Source organism: Bison bison, unplaced genomic scaffold (genome assembly GCF_000754665.1).
Source record: "Bison bison bison isolate TAMUID 2011002044 unplaced genomic scaffold, Bison_UMD1.0 scf7180017864518, whole genome shotgun sequence".
NCBI classification, from domain to species: Eukaryota; Metazoa; Chordata; class Mammalia; order Artiodactyla; family Bovidae; genus Bison; species Bison bison.
Genome location: NW_011495071.1, coordinates 19,082,083 through 19,098,197, shown reverse-complemented (window position 1 = coordinate 19,098,197; position 16,115 = coordinate 19,082,083). Strand labels below are relative to the sequence as shown.

Below are 16,115 nucleotides of genomic sequence, written 5' to 3'. Positions count from 1 at the left end.
GCACTGGAAAAGGTCAGTTTTCATTCCAATCCCAAAGAAAGGCAATGCCAAAGAATGCTCAAACTACTGCACAATTGCACTCATCTCACATGCTAGTAAAATAATGCTCAAAATTCTCCAAGCCAGGCTTCAGCAATACGTGAACCATGAACTTCCAGATGTTCAAGCTTGTTTTAGAAAAGGCAGAGGAACCAGAGATCAAATTGCCAACATCTGCTGGATTATGGAAAAAGCAAGAGAGTTCCAGAAAAACATCTATTTCTGCTTTATTGACTATGCCAAAGCCTTTGACTGTGTGGATCACAATAAACTGTGGAAAATTCTGAAAGAGATGGGAATACCAGACCACCTGACCTACTTCTTGAGAAACCTATATGCAGGTCAGGAAGCAACAGTTAGAACTGGACATGGAACAACAGACTGGTTCCAAATAGGAAAAGGAGTATGTCAAGGCTGTATATTGTCACCCTGCTTATTTAACTTCTATGCAGAGTACATCATGAGAAACGCTGGGCTGGAAGAAGCACAAGCTGGAATCAAGATTCCCAGGAGAAATATCAATAACCTCAGATATGCAGATGACACCACCCTTATGGCAGAAAGTGAAGAGGAACTAAAAAGCTTCTTAATGAAAGTGAAAGAGGAGAGAGAAAGAGTTGGCTTAAAATTCAACATTCAGAAAATGAAGATCATGGCATCTGGTCCCATCACTTCATGGGAAATAGATGGGGAAACAGTGGAAAGAGTGTCAGACTTTATTTTATTTCTCCAAAATCACTGCAGGTGGTGATTGCAGCCATGAAATTAAAGGACACTTACTCCTTGGAAGGAAAGTTATGACCAACCTAGATACCATATTCAAAAGCAGAGACATTACTTTGCCAACAAAGGTCCGTCTAGTCAAGACTATGGTTTTTCCAATGGTCATGTATGGATGTGAGATTTGGACTGTGAAGAAAGCTGAGTGCAATGCTTTTGAACTCTTCCAGGCAAGAGTACTGGAGTAGGGTGCCATTGCCTTCTCCTAGACCAGGGTTCGATCCCTGGGTTAGGAAGATCCCCTGGAGAAAGCAATGGCTACCTACTCCAGTATTCTTGCCTGGAGAATTCCGTGTCCAGGGGAGCCTGGCTTCCTATGAACAGTCCATTGGGTCACAAAAATTCAGACATGACTGAGCAACTAACACATAAGACTATGGGTTTTTTTGTTGTTGTTGTTTTGTTTCATCATTGGTCAATTCTTTGGGAGTTTCTACATAATCAATCATATTATCTACGAACAGAAGTGAAAGTCGCTCAGTTGTATCCGACTCTTTGCAACCCCATGGACTATTACAGTCCTTGGAATTCTCCAGGCCAGAGTACTAGCGTGGGTAGCCTTTCCCTTCTTCAGGGGATCTTCCCAACCCAGGGATTGAACCGAGATCGCCCACATTGCAGGCGGATTCTTTACCCTCTGAGCCACAAGGGAAAGTTGTATTTCTTCCTTTCCAACTTGTGTGCCTTTTATTTCCTTTTTCTGCATTACTGTAATAGCTAGAGTTTTTAGTATGATTTTGAATAGGGGAGATATCTTTGTCTTGTTTCCAGTCTTAGGACATAAGCATCCATTTTCTCACCCGTAAGTGTTTTTTGGTAGATGTTCTTCCAGGTTGATTTTCCACATAGAGAAAAGTTGTTGGGATTTGCCAACCAGACAGTGTAGATGTCTCTAGCTGCAGGAACTTCTGGGGGACCATTGAGCCATTTAGAAATTAAAGGAACTTGAGTGAGCTTTCATGACAGCCAGAAAGTAATCACTGGGGTCCCGAGAACGAGCTCGAGCAGCCTGAGTACCTCACTGGGGTTCGCTTGCACTGGAGGAGAAAGAACGACCTGCATGTCCTCCTGCTCTCCCTCAGTATGGTGTTTGGGTTTTTCCTCTACAGACTTGGGGAGCGTGGTCCAGCGCACGCTGGGGAACAGATGGGTTCACAGCCCTCGACGCTCTGGACCCTACCTGCTTATTCACCCCTGTTCTTCCACCCTGTTTCTCCTGTGTGAGCCCTACATTCCCAGTGCTCAGGCGTAATCACTGCTGTCTCAGTAGCTGCCCTGTTTGTCTACATTTTGCTGTTTATACACAAGGCGTGCTTTTTGTGAGGCACCTGTGTTGGATGAAAATGTAAGTTTTTCAAAGTCCGGCTCACGTGTCCCCCTTTCTGAGAATCCTTCCCAGTCTTCCCCATCTACAGTTAACCTTGTTGCCCCCACCACTGAGCTCCCACAGACCTCTGGTTACATGTATCTCATCTGAGTGCAGCATACTGCCCATTGTGTTTTTCTATGCCTGCCTCTCCCACCAGAACAGATTGAGGCAGACTCATGTCAAATCCCCAAACCCTATGCCCAGTGCTGGCACAGGGTTTGCTTCAAAGGAGGTGCCCAGTAATGTGTACTGGTCACATGAATGAAATTACTAGCTTTGCACAAATGGACACTTTTGTACTCTTTGAAACCTCTGTCCATTCTTCTCACCATACTTGTTTTCCATCTGGTGTTCTTCAGGCCCTTGTATATATATTTTGGAGTATAAGAGATATCTGCAGCTATTCTGTTTCTCATGGGAAAAAAAAAAGGAAGGGAAAATTACTGTTCTTTGTATACCTACTGTCTTCATCCATCAAGTTTATAATCTTGGTGTCCCATGCACCGATTAGGGAGTTAAGGCTCCAAGCCCCAGAAGACACCAACTCAGCTGACTTAAACAAAAAAGGAACTTCCTTTATCACTTATAGCAAGACACAAAAAGCTAGGGTGGCTCAAGGGATGGTGGCTTAGCAGTATCAACAAGAACTCCTTTCTTTCTTCCCTGCCAACCTTAACGTATTAGCTTCTTTGGCCAGACCTAACTTCATGACTATAAATCTAGACATAACATCCTGATGCAATAATGGTTAGAAGGAGAAAGATACCTTCTCTTTCCTTGAGCCTCTTTTTAAAATGAAGGACAACTTTTCTAGAAGGTTCTAGAAATTTCCAGTTACAGCTCTTTGACCAGAATTGTGTTACATGAGAGTGCTTGAGCCAGTCACCACTAAAGGAATTGAGATTATCATGATGAGCTTAACTCAATCGAAATCTCACCTAGAAGCATGGTGGTGGGGGGGGGCGGGCGGTGAGGGGGTTGTGCAGTGTATACTGGAACAAAATGAGAGAGTATTATTTCAGCAGAGAGAGAGAAAAAATAAAATCAATATTGGGGAAGAAACTAATAGTGTCAGCTGCACCTTTGTTTTAAACAAAATTGTTTTCTATCACATTTCGTGTTGAACTGTTTAAGTCACCAACATAAGGTCCCATGGCTGATAAAAAGGAGAAGTAGGATTCAAATCCAGGTCTTTCAGACTTCAGAGCCCATCCATGTCCTTATTCTGCGGCACAGCTGGACCCAGAGTCACGCTGTGTTTCCCAGAAAAGCCAGGCTCCCTCCCTCATAGTGAGCGCTTCAGGAGTTGAGGCAATCGCCCTGCTCTCCCAAGCCCGACCTTCAGCTGGGCATTTAATCTGTTTATTAAGTTATGACTAATGGCGCCACGAGACACCGAAGGCTGCACATTCAGACCTAGTTTTAGGTGGTTAGAAGAGGTTCAGGGGAAAACATCATATTCATATTCTATGCCGAGAAAATTCAATTGCAGCTCTTTCTCTTTCGGAGTGCAGGGGTGACGAGGGGCTTCTGCTGGGTCCTGCTTTGGTTTAATAGAAATGAAACCTCCAAAGCACGTGGGCTGTTTTGGGAACATGGCCACTAATGCGGCCCCATGGGGCGGGGGGCCAAGGCTGAGCCGGGCAGTTTGCATATTCACTTTTACAAACAGTTGGCTCCGAGTCAGCAGTTAATGGGATGGGAATGATGTTCCTGTACCAAATCATTTCCTGAAAAAAAAAAAAAACATTTCCAATTGCAAACATATCTCTGCTTTTCTTCTTGGGTTTGTTTTGTCTCTGTGAGTGAATTAAAGAGGCAGGGCAGAGGGGAGTGTTTCTGACTGGGGATTTTTCATCTAAAAACATTTCTAACAATGATACACAGAAAAAGAGGTCCTGTTCAGATCCACCTTTAGGAGTCCTGGCTGCAAATATGGTGTTTCTAGTCACACGTTAGAGTTATAAATATCTCTATATTCATAGATTGGCTCTTACTCGACAACAGTCTTGGGACAGAGGTAGCTTTTTTCTCTTTACAAAAAGTAAGCTGGAAATGTGCCCACACACGCACACACAGGATCAGGCCAAAGTATGGTTTTCTCCCCTAAGGACAGGCTGAAAGTCTTCTTTGCATGCTGTACACTGCTCTGGTAAATTGTGCTTTAACTTATAACCTGTGCAGTGGAAGGGTAGTCTTAACAGGTTTATTCATTTTATTCAACAAATGGTCCTTGAGTGCTTATCATTTTAAATAATAATTGCAAATAATTACATAGCTCTTAACCAGGTACCAGACACTCTTCTAAATGTTTTACATGTATTAACTCATTTAATCTTCTCAACAACTCTAGGAGGTAGGCAATATTATTATTACCCCCGTTTTGCAGATAAGGAAACTGAGGTGTAAGATGGATGAACTTGTCCAAAGTCACGTACTAGTAAGTGGTAGAGCCTGGATTTGAATGTAGGCAGTCTGACTCCTCTTCAGAGATCTAATCGCGAACAAAAGAGAAAAAGTGCCAGTCTTTCCACAGCTTACATTCTGTTGAGGAGGGGATAGATAATAAATGTAGAAATAATAGTTACTTCAGATTGTGACGAGTGCTATGGAGAAAATACAACATAAGAGGGAGGCAGGGGACTATTCAGAGGGTCTTGTAGGTCTTAGGAAGGAGTATTTATTCTGAGTATAATGGGAATTCCCAGGTGGCAGTAGTAAAGAATCCTCCTGCAGTGCAGGAGATGCAGATTCAATCCCTGAGTCAGGAAGATCCCCTGGAGAAAGAAATGGCGACTCACCCCAGTATTCCTGCCTGAGAAATCCCACGGACAGAGGAGCTTGGCGGGCTACAGTCCACAGGGTCACATAAGAGTCAGACATGACTGACCTACCAAGCATGCACATGAGGGGAAGCCACAGGAGGGCGTAAAGCAGGAGAACGCATGATTGTGTTTAATCCTTACAGATCATTCTGATTGTGCTCTAGGAAGTAGACTGGCATGGGGAAAATGCATCAGAAAGCAGTAGGCAGGTTAGAAGGTGGTTCTGGTTATTTAGGTGAAAGATAACGGTGGCCTGAACCAGAATGGTGATGATGGAGCCGGTGAGAAGTGGTTGGAATAGGGTCCTGTTCTGGAGGTGGAACCCAGAAAACTTGCCAATGTATTGGCTGCAAACAGTAAGGAAAAGAAGGGAAGGGTGATTCCTCAGATTTTGGCTTGAACTCTTATGCAAATGGTAGTGCCATTTACTGAGGAGGAGAAGAAGGAAGGTGGACGAGTCTTGATGTGGTGTTGTTACGGTGGAAGTAAGGGTACTGAAGATCACGTGTTCTGTTTTGGATGTATAAATTTGAGATCTCCATTAGTAGACAAAAGAGGAGATATTGAGTGAGTCTGGAGCTCAGGGTCAGGCCGAGGCTAGAGATTTTGTTTGTTTTTGTATGTTTCTGGTTCTTGTTTTAATAATGAGTTGACTCTTGTTTTCACAACTCAGTGATGCTGGGTAAATAAAACCACTCAAAAGAATAAATTAGGACAGAGCTTGGTTGTTTTTGTACATGAAAAATATCTAGGAAGATATTTTTACCCTATCCCTGATTTTGTTGCCTTGAATTCAGTTTTAGATAATACAATCTTATTAACTTTAAAAATATATAATACAGCATACATCAGGCTGGAGATTTAAATTTGGATATCATCAGCATCTGGACCTATGGCATCAGTCAGGATAGCACCATCCAACTGAATCTTCTGTGATAATGGAAATCTACATCTGCACTATCCAATGGGCTGCCGCCTGCCCCACGGGGGCCACTGAGCACTTGAAATGTGACAGGTGGAACTAAGAAACTGAGTTATTAATTCATTTAAACTTCAATAGCTGCATGTGGTTAATGGCTACTGTACTGGACTGCACAGACCTGGTGGCAGGGTGGGGTGGGGTGGAATATACAGATGGAGAAGGTTCTGGGCAAGAGCTAGTCTCTTCACTGTCCAGTTAACCACGTCTCACACCCACACTGAAATGTAACTTTATTTCCACTTCCCATTGCCTGTGTAGTGATGCTTGTTAAGTGGTAGAAATCTTGCTTCTTTGTGAGAAACAGCCTGGAAAAAAAAGCAAACGGCTAGTCCTAGGAGGAGTGCTAGGAGACATTATAAACCCTAAAGAAGCAATTGTGCTTTGCTGGAAAGCAAACACAAGCCCATATTTATAGAATCATTTAAACCTTGAAAGTGTCACTTATATTTTTCAATTATGTTTTGTGGGGGGAATTATATAGAATGGTGGGTGTCTGTGGTTTTGGAGATTCAAGATGGTGACTGGCTGATATCCCATCTGAATGTCAAGAGCCCACAGCAACAGGACTGAATACCAGCTTCATAATGCGAGTTGTGTCTCTCTAGGGCAGAGTGGGTTTCACTCCCTTTGTTAGGCAATCTCGCTCCCTGTCCAACTGCAACCATCAGTGACGTCTGCTAATATGAAAGAACTCTTTGTAAGCAGCTGCCTGTGCTTAAGAGTACTTGCAAGTGTATGCTGGCAATCGGTGAGGCCAGAGTCAATACAAAAAAATAAAATGGAAAGATGGGACATTGCTTTTACCAAAGTTGATTGCAGCTGCCGAATCACCTCTTTAAGAACTGTTTGGTGACCAGCTCCTTCAGAGAAAACAGTTGTTCTGTGCTTAATTGGTGCAAAGGAATTGCCCAAACTGGAATTGAGTAGAACTGAGGGATTTGAGCCACTGCTTTTAGGAGAGGTAGTAATCCAAGGTCAGTGCTCAGCAAAGGGCCATCACACAACTGGTTTTGTGGTAGGAATTTGTATTTTTTTTTTTTTTTTTACTAAGGTCTTCATGAGGGGGGGTGGGGGTCAGGGGATGGAGAGGGTGGGCTGGAAGTATCTAGTGGTCACTGGCCTCTTGTTATTTTTCTTGAGGACAGTGGAATCGTAGACTTCTAAGATTTGGGAAAGTATAAAAGAACTTGATGGTCACCTGTCCAGCTTTTGATGTTCAGCTGAGGGAACAGGCCTGGAGAAGTGAGGTGCCTGACCCCAGGGCCCATGACTCCCTACGGTTGAAGGGATAAATCCAGAGCCCAGGGAGAGGCCAGAATGAGGCATCCTCGAGCAGTGCTGGATGGGAGGAGGGGGGTGGGAAGGAGGGAGGGAGGGAGAAAAATGTCCGAAAAAATACACAGGAGCCAATTCAGGAGAGAAGTCAGAGGAGGGTTGACCTGAGGATGGAAAAGGCCAGTGGCTCAAATGGAGCCTCAGCATGGGGACCTCATGCATCCAGTCAGCAAAGATTTGTCAAGCGTGCACTCTGCACCAGACGGCAGGAGGGACAGGAGGGAGGCGTGGCAGAGACTTAAGAAAGACGTCAGTGCTCACTTTGCTTCCATTTATTCCAAGATCATTTCTGAAGGGAGGCAGATGTCCATGCCCGATTTTTCTAGGAAAGCAAGTGAGGTGACAGAAGGAGTGAGATGAAGGGGACAGTCTGCTCCTTTTAGCAAGGAGAGGCAGGAATCGGGTGCAGGCTGCGTCACAGCTGTAGGCTAACCTTGGTGCTTTCGTTTCTCAATCTGCCTCGATGTGGAACACGGCTATGGGCTGCCGCATAACGCTGCGCTTCCTTCTTACAGTGTCCGAGCTTCAGGAGGAAGGCATGAACGCCATCAACCTGCCCCTCAGCCCCATCCCCTTCGAGCTGGACCCTGAGGACACGATGCTGGGTAACGGGGTCTCTTGTTCTCTCTGGGTTAGCCTGATGCCTTCAGAGCCACCACCTCGCTGACTGCCTTTTCTTTTTAAAGAGGAGAATGAAGTGCGAACGATGGTGGATCCCAACTCACGCAGCGACCCCAAACTTCAGGAACTGATGAAGGTAAGAGGAAATTAGAAGGGGGTTCAGGTGCCTCCAACTCCACAGGTGTCTCTAGACCAGTCACCCTGTGTAGGCAGGCACCACTCGAGCCACTGCAGAGAGAACAGAAATCCACAGCAGTCCCTGGCCATAGGCAGCTTGCAGTCCAGAAGGTGGACATCTACAGGTTAACAGAGGTGGGACATAACAGGTGCCCAAGGAATGGTATTGACCATAGGCACTGGAGAATTTAGTGCAAAAAACTCACATTTGCCAGGATCTTCTCACTCACACAGTCCTTTCACTGCATTTCCCAAGGACCCTCAAAAGTACCCTCTGAAGTTGGATTTAGTATCATCTCCATCTCTTTTACAGATGAGGAAACTGAGTCTCAGAAAAGCCAGGTGATTGTTCATTTATAATCATGGCATGAGTGGAGGAGATGAGATTCAAACAGAAATGATTAAGATGAAATAACATACTGTGCATAATGTACTTGGCACAGTGACTGACCAATGGTCACCCTCAAAAAATCTCTATTTCCTCCCCCTTCTGATTCCCTGTCCTGTATCTGTCTTCTTCAGCTTCTCCAAGCTGCACTTAAAACAGGACCAAAAGGCACTGGGTGCAGAGTGATTCACTCAAAATGCAAAGCTGAATGTTCATTTTCCTGTTCAAAACCTGTTTGTAGCTTCCTATGAACTGCAGGTTGAAGCCCACAGTCCTGGGGGTGGTGTTTGGCATCTCCATGCTCCAGCTGCCTCTTTACCTCAAATAATCCCTGCTTGGCAAGGGTGCCACAGGGACAGCAGACCTGTTCATGGCGGCTCCCGGCGCGCACCTGCACACAGCTGCTCTGCACTCCCACCGCCAGGGCTTTGGCCATGCAGTCCCTCTGCCCAGGCGCTCTACTTGCCCTTCAAAGCCAGGTCACGTCCTTCAGGAAGCCCTCTCTAAACCCCGGGGCTGTCACTCAGCCCCTCTGTGTGCCGCTGTGGTTCACTAATTTGCTTCTGTACTGTTGTCATCGCATGGCGTTCCAACGACTCATATACTTCTCGGTCTCCTTCACTAAGTGGGGAGCTGCTCGGGGTTAAAGATTGTCCTTTTTTTTTCATCAGGGACAGTCTTTTTGTACCCTCAGGATCCAGCACAGACTGATATATAGCAGATATTAATAAATGCTGGATGCGTAGATGGTTGGATGGATGAAGGAGAGAAGGAGGGAAGGGGAAGGGGAAGGAAGAGGAAGGAGGAAGGGAGGAAGCATGAAAGCTCCTGCCTTAGGCCAGTAGAACAATGTGCTTTGAAAGCCCGAGCCTCCATTCAAGGGTGGAAACCTAGCCCAGGTCCCGCCTGTGTTGTAAAGACAATCTGCTTATGCGAAGTCAAAGAAGTCAAAAGGTGATGCTCTGGGACCTCGCTGGCAGTCCAGTGGTTAAGACTCCACGCTTCCACTGCAAAGGGGTGTGGGTTCAATCCCTGGTCGGGAACTAAGATCCCACATACCATGTGGCATGGGCCCCCCCCCCCCACAAAAAAATGGGTGATATTCCGTTTAGGTGAAGTGGTCAAAAAGTCGGAACTGTAGTGCTTGCCTGAAGCTTGTGATCAGGAGAGGTGACTGAGCACAGAGACCAGAGGGACCTTCTTAGGGTGAGGGAACTGTTCTGTATCTTGATTGTGGGTGCGGTTATACAACCGTGTACAGTGACCAAAAGTCATCACACTGTATACCTAGAAGTGGTTAATTTTATCGTATATGAATAATACCTTCATAAATAAAGCAAGACATTGAAATTAAAAAGGCAGTGGCCTTGTGCAAGCTTCAGTTTCCTCACCTGAAAAACAAAACTGATGCTGCCTGCCTCTCGGGATGCCGTGTGGATTAACTGAGTGACTGGTCACCTGGAACGCCTCTGCTGAATGCCTGGTGCACAGAGGCTAAGACACGGACCACAGAGGACGCCATGCAGCCCCACTGAGAGGAGGCCTGGCGCAGGGAGGAGAACGTGTGCTGTAGAGTGAGGTGGACAAGAGTCTGCTTATTCCTGTCCCTGCCCACAGTTAGCTCTGGGAGCTGGGGCTATGATTACTTCTGTGTTTGGTTTTACCTCCTGAACATAGGGGTGACAGTAACCACCTGGCCAGATGTCATAATGGGAGAGTGCTTTATTTATTAATAAAATCTGCCCTTATTGAACATTTGGCCCTTGGTGTATGTAATTCCTTTCTTTTTTTCCCCTGATATTGGTTTTGACTTTTGGCCACTCAGTATGGCATGTAGGATCTTAGTTCCCTTACCAGGGATCCAACCCATGCCCTCTGCAGCGGAAGTATGGAGTCCTAACTACTGGACCACCAGAGAGACCCTGTAATTCTTTTCTACCACCGAGTGTGGGAGGTGTCTTCAACTTCCATTATAGAGGTGGGGAGTCAGAGGTTCAGAGCAGATAACTAGCTTGCCGTAGATTCATAAATCATAGAGATATGCACACAGTGTTCATGGATGACAGAAGCACACACACACGAACACATACCAGTCCATCGATCCCAGAGATGCACAAATTATTTTAGTAGGTAAAGTGAGGGTTTCAACCCCGGTTTGCATGACTCCAAAGCCCATCCTCTCCTGGCTGCAAAGCCACACAGCCGAGCACTGTGTGAATGATCCTTGCCATTCGGGGAAGGCAAGGCAGGGCCAGAGGTATTAGCAGAGACACTGGAGCCACCAGCACTAGCAGAGCCTATACCTGCAGGTTAACAGGACTGTTGGGCTCACACTCACAGCTGCTGGCACACATACTCAGGTGTGTGGATAATTCTGCTCCTTTCAAAATCTGAAGTTCATTTAAATTTTCACTGTCCAGGATGAGAACACTGGTATGTAAGGAAACACCCTATGACTCTTCTCTTATTCTCTCTCTCTCTCTGCAGGTATTAATTGACTGGATTAACGACGTTTTGGTTGGAGAAAGAATCATTGTGAAAGACCTGGCTGAAGATTTATACGATGGCCAAGTCCTGCAGAAACTTTTTGGTAAGAGGAGAGTTGAATGTCGCAGTGGGTGTCTTTAAATCTAGTTCAGAGCTGTTCTCCAGACACAGTTCACCGAATGGAATAGGGATGGGTGCCTTGGGCTAGCAGACCAGTGAGATGTACTCAGGATGTTTTACATGAATGCATTGCAAAGGGAGGCTTTGTGACCAGACAGGGTTGCTCCGCCTAGCAGGTGAGAATCACCAGCAGGGCAGATGACAAGACTCCACTGCTCACTGAAAACATGCTTCACCCGCTCCAGAAAATTGTGCACCTGTGGCCTCTGTAGATGTATTTACATGTGCGTGGAGCTGCGTGTGTGTGTTTGTGTACCTCTGTCACCTGTACGTATGTGTGTGTTTGCATGCATGTATGCATACCTCTGTAATCTATGGCCATGTATGTGTGTGTGTTCCTCTGTGTATCTCTTTCCAGTTGGTGCAAGCACGCAGGTGTGTGGGCCTCTGTGACACTTGGCTCCCATGTGTCTCCAGGTGTCTCGCCTCTGGCAGCGTACGCATCCCTGCGTCAGTTCGCAGCTGTTCTCTGAAAGTGTGAGGATGCTGGGGAGGGAAAGGAGACTTCCGGGTGACATTAGTAGGGAGAGGACAGACTCATCATGACTGGATTTGGACTCCTCCTCTCTGTCCCCCACTTTCTGTCCTCCTAACCGCTGCCCTAAGTTCTGCCCTAGACTCTCATTCTTAGCTTCCCACTAGCGCCTCACACTGAGCGCATCCTCTTTCCTAAGGATGTTTCTTTCCTTCCAAGTGAATAGAACCCCTTCCTCCCTTCCCTGCCCCTCCATGGCTGTGGGGCAAGGGTCTCCATGGCCCAATTTCTTGCTCGGAATTCTCTCCCGCATCCCCTCCTCCCTGCCATTTTCATTTGTCTGAACTGTTGAAACAATTTCCGAGCTCACCTCTTTGCCTTCCATCTCACCTCCTCCACCCCATTCCCCTTTGCAGAGGGAGGCTTTGTGACCAGATGGCGCTGCTGGTGGAGGAACCTTTTTTAATTGCAAGTCTCATTTTGTCAGTACTCGCTCTCCCCTACCTGTGGGACAAAGTCCAGACCTGTTAGCACAGCATTCAGAGCGCTGCATCTGTCTTGTCAGCCTCACCTCCAGTCACTCACACGCGTGGCTCATGCCACGTAAAATGCTTGGACTCTCACCTGACACACAGTGAGTGCCCAGTCAGTCAGTGTCTTCTATCATTTCACCGGTAGTTTATGAACACCACGCCATATCATGACATACACCGGGCATATTCACACCTCTTTTCTTCTGCCTCTGGGGCCTTTCTTCCTCCTTTATCCACTGAGGGAAACCATCATTGCTCATTCTTCCTATCTGTAGAGTCAACCAAACGTGCCTCCCCTCACCACATAGTCACATTTGAAAGAAATAGCCATGTGTTCTGTGTTCTCTCAGATATAGATACACACACGTATATAAAGCATTCGTGCTTTTATTATATAGACAGACACACATGTACATAATATGCAGGCCTTTGTTATACAGGTACACACACCTATATATAACATACATGCTTTTACGTTATAGATACAGAAGACACGTATACATAATGTATATGCCTTTATTATTGTAAGACATTCCGTTTTGTTTGTAGCTGTTTATGTAAATGTATGGGCTTCCCTGGTAGCTCAGCTGGTAAAGAATCTACCTGCATTGCAGGAGACCCTGGTTTGATTCCTGGGTCAGGAAGATCCCCTGGAGAAATGATAGGATACCTACTTCAGTATTCTTGAGCTTCCCTGGTGGCTTAGATGGTAAAGAATCCACCTGCAATGTGGGAGACCTGAGTGTGATCCCTGGAATAGGAGGATCCTCTGGAGGAGGGCATGGCAACCCACTCCAGTATTCTTGCCTGGAGAATCCCCATGGACAGAGGAACCTGGTGGGCTACAGTCCATGGGGTCATAAAGAGTCAGGCCCAACTGAGCGACTAAGCACACACGTATAAGTGTATGTAGGCTTCTCAAGGGCAGGAGCCATGTCATATTCCTTTTTCCGGTCTTCTGCAGTAATAACACATTGCCCAGCACTTAATCAGTGTATACTGAACAAATGAATGAATAATATACAATCTAGTAATTTCTAGGAGGCTAAGCTCATTTGGTACTCAATCATCAATATTAATGAGTATTAATATTTAAAGGCTTGTAAATGCAATTGAACACAGAGGGGAACGTGTTTGGCACATGCAGATGTGGAAGCACCCTGAGCCTCACTGATGACCTCTCCTAGCATTTGTAGCTTTTAATTGCACCACCAAATTTCTAGTTGGGACGTGACACTGTCTGCAAGTGTTCTATGCTGGCCTTCACAAGCAGGGGTGGGACATGGCTGTGGGGTAATGGAACACGGTCATGAAGCAGTGTCCCCTCTGGGAATGGTTACAAAACAGCCCAGCATCATCCATGCTGCCCCGAGTCAGGCATCAAGTGCAGTCAGGTTAGACCACCTCAGATCTCAAACTTCACGTTGAAAAGGTGATTAAAAACAGAGCTGATGCCTCTTTTGTTAACGTAAGTGTGGGTCTAAGGCTAGACATACACATTCAGAAGCCACAGACAGCATGCCCACTGGAGAGAACTCATTTGCAGTTTAAAATATGCATCAGGAGCTCCTGGGAGGAGGCGGTCTGGAGATGGGGGTTTGGGGTGACCCCTCTGAGCTTGAGGTCCCCTCTGGCTATTTTCCTTTCTTCATGCCCAACCACATTTCTCAAAATAATGGTTGGCACTCCCTCGCCCTGCTTCCCCACCACTAAGCATTCCCTCCTGAGGTACGGGCTGGGTGCCACCACCTTGCCATCAACGTCTCCTTCCCACGTCACCAGTGTCACCTGAGAGTCCCTCTTGCGTGGTGACACTTGACCCTACTGAGCATCTCACCTGCCTCCCCACCCGACGGTCTCTGTGGCCTCGCGCTGCCGTTCCTCTTCCACCTCTGACACCCGCTTCTCAGCCGTCCTCCTCCTCTGTTCTTCTCTCCATAATGGTTGGGTTTCCTCCAGCTTCCATCCTTGGCCTCCTTCTCTTTTTCTTTCATACCTTCTTCCTGGGAGATTTTGTCTGTTCCTACAGTTTCACCCATCAACTATATGATCATCAGCCTCAGATCTCTATCTTGGAATAGCTCTCTCTTTGAAGCTGTGAGTAAGGTTATCTCTTCCCTGCCTTTCCAGCCTGCCCACCTGCATGTCACATAGGCACCTGTAACCTGCCTGCCCCCAACTCTGCTTATCTTCCTCCTCCCCAAACCCATTTTCTTTTCCCCCTTGAGGAATGCTATTACAAGCCCAGATTAGAAATCTGGGGGTAATCCTGAATTGCTCCTTCTTCCTTCATATTCTGTTGGTCACAGTTCTGACAACTGTATTCCCATATATACGTGTCACACCCATCTCATTTCTCAATCAGCTAGAACACATGCAATGGCACCCCACTCCAGTACTCTTGCCTGGAAAATCCCATGGGTGGAGGAGCCTGGTAGGCTGCAGTCCATGGGGTCGCACAGAGTCGGACACGACTGAGCGCCTTCACTTTCACTTTTCACTTTCATGCATTGGAGAAGGAAATGGCAACCCACTCCAGTGTTCTTGCCTGGGGAATCCCAGGGACCGGGGAGCCTGGTGGGCTGTCGTCTATGGGGTCGCACAGAGTCGGACACCACTGAAGCGACTTAGCAGCAGCAGCAGTAGAACACGTGCAGCGTTTGTAGAAGTGCCTGGCTAACTGCGCCCTGGGTCAGTGTGGCTGTCACCAATATTTTCCAACCCCACTGCTGCCTCCGTAGCTCAGAGCCTCATCATTTGTCTTAACTTCTCTGGCTCCAAACTCCTTTTCTTACGTTAAGCTGTTTCCTGCCTTGGGAGCATTCTGAAGTTCTCCCAGATCTTCTTTATATTTCACGATTTGTCTTACCACTTACACCCATAGCCCATTTGTCAGTGTTTCTTTAAAACTTTTTTTATTTTGAAATAATTTTAATAGAGTTGCAGAGACAGCCAAGAGGTTTCCCGTCTCCCTTTACTCAGCTTCCTCTAATGTCAACATCTCACCAAGCAGACGGTAAGCATCAAAACTAAGAAATCAGTCTCAGGACAGTGCTTAACTGGATTGCAGAATTTATTTGGATTTCACTAGTTTTTACATTCATGTCTTTTCTTGGTTCTAGGAGGTAAACCCAGAATCCCCCATTACATTCAGTTGTCACATCTCCTATATTTCATGACCTTGGCACTTTTGAGGAGGACTGGTTAGTTATTTTGCAGAATGGACCCCAATTTGGGTCTGTCTGGTGTGTTCTCATGATTAGAGTTGTACGTTTGGGGAGGGGTAGCACAGAGCTGATGTGTCCTCAGCGCATCATTTCAGGGCAGACACAATGTTACCGTGACTGCTCACTTGTGACATTAACCTTGACCACTCAGTTAAGGTGGTGTGGCCAGGCTTTCTTCACTATAAAGTTTTACTACTTTACTCTTTGTTATTAACTTATTTGCAGGGAAATACTTTAAGACTTTGAAAATATCTTGTTTTTTCTTAGACTCGTCCCACTAACTATAATCGGTGGAGCATATCTGCTGGTTATTGCTGTGGTGGTCTAAGGAGGTTTTCTATTTTCCTATTCTCCCATTCCTTCTACGTTTATTAATTCAAAGTCTTCTGTAAGGATGAGACTTACATATGTATACAGTATTTATTTATATTAGTGTGGATACAAGGATACTTACTTTATAATCATTCGGTTCAGTTCAGTTCAGTCACTTAGTCATGTCCAACTCTGCAACCCCATAAACCACAGCACGCCAGGCCTCCCTGTCCCTCAACAACTCCTGGAGTCCACCCAAACTCACATCCATTGACTCAGTGATGCCATCCAACCATCTCATCCTCTGTTGTCCCCTTCTCCTCCTGCCCTCAATCTTTCCCAGCATCAGGGTCTTTCCAGTGAGTCAGCTCTTTGCATCATGTGG

General features: G+C 46.1%; 1 protein-coding gene across 1 annotated transcript in view; it reads left to right on the top strand.

The window, feature by feature from the left end:
- The window catches only part of PARVA (parvin, alpha), a 180,070-nt gene that overhangs the window by 100,191 nt on the left and 63,764 nt on the right, over positions 1 to 16,115 (top strand). Inside the window, 3 exon segments of the mRNA XM_010830614.1 lie at positions 7,846 to 7,935; positions 8,017 to 8,087; positions 11,004 to 11,106. Coding sequence (XP_010828916.1) covers positions 7,846 to 7,935; positions 8,017 to 8,087; positions 11,004 to 11,106 — 264 coding nt within the window.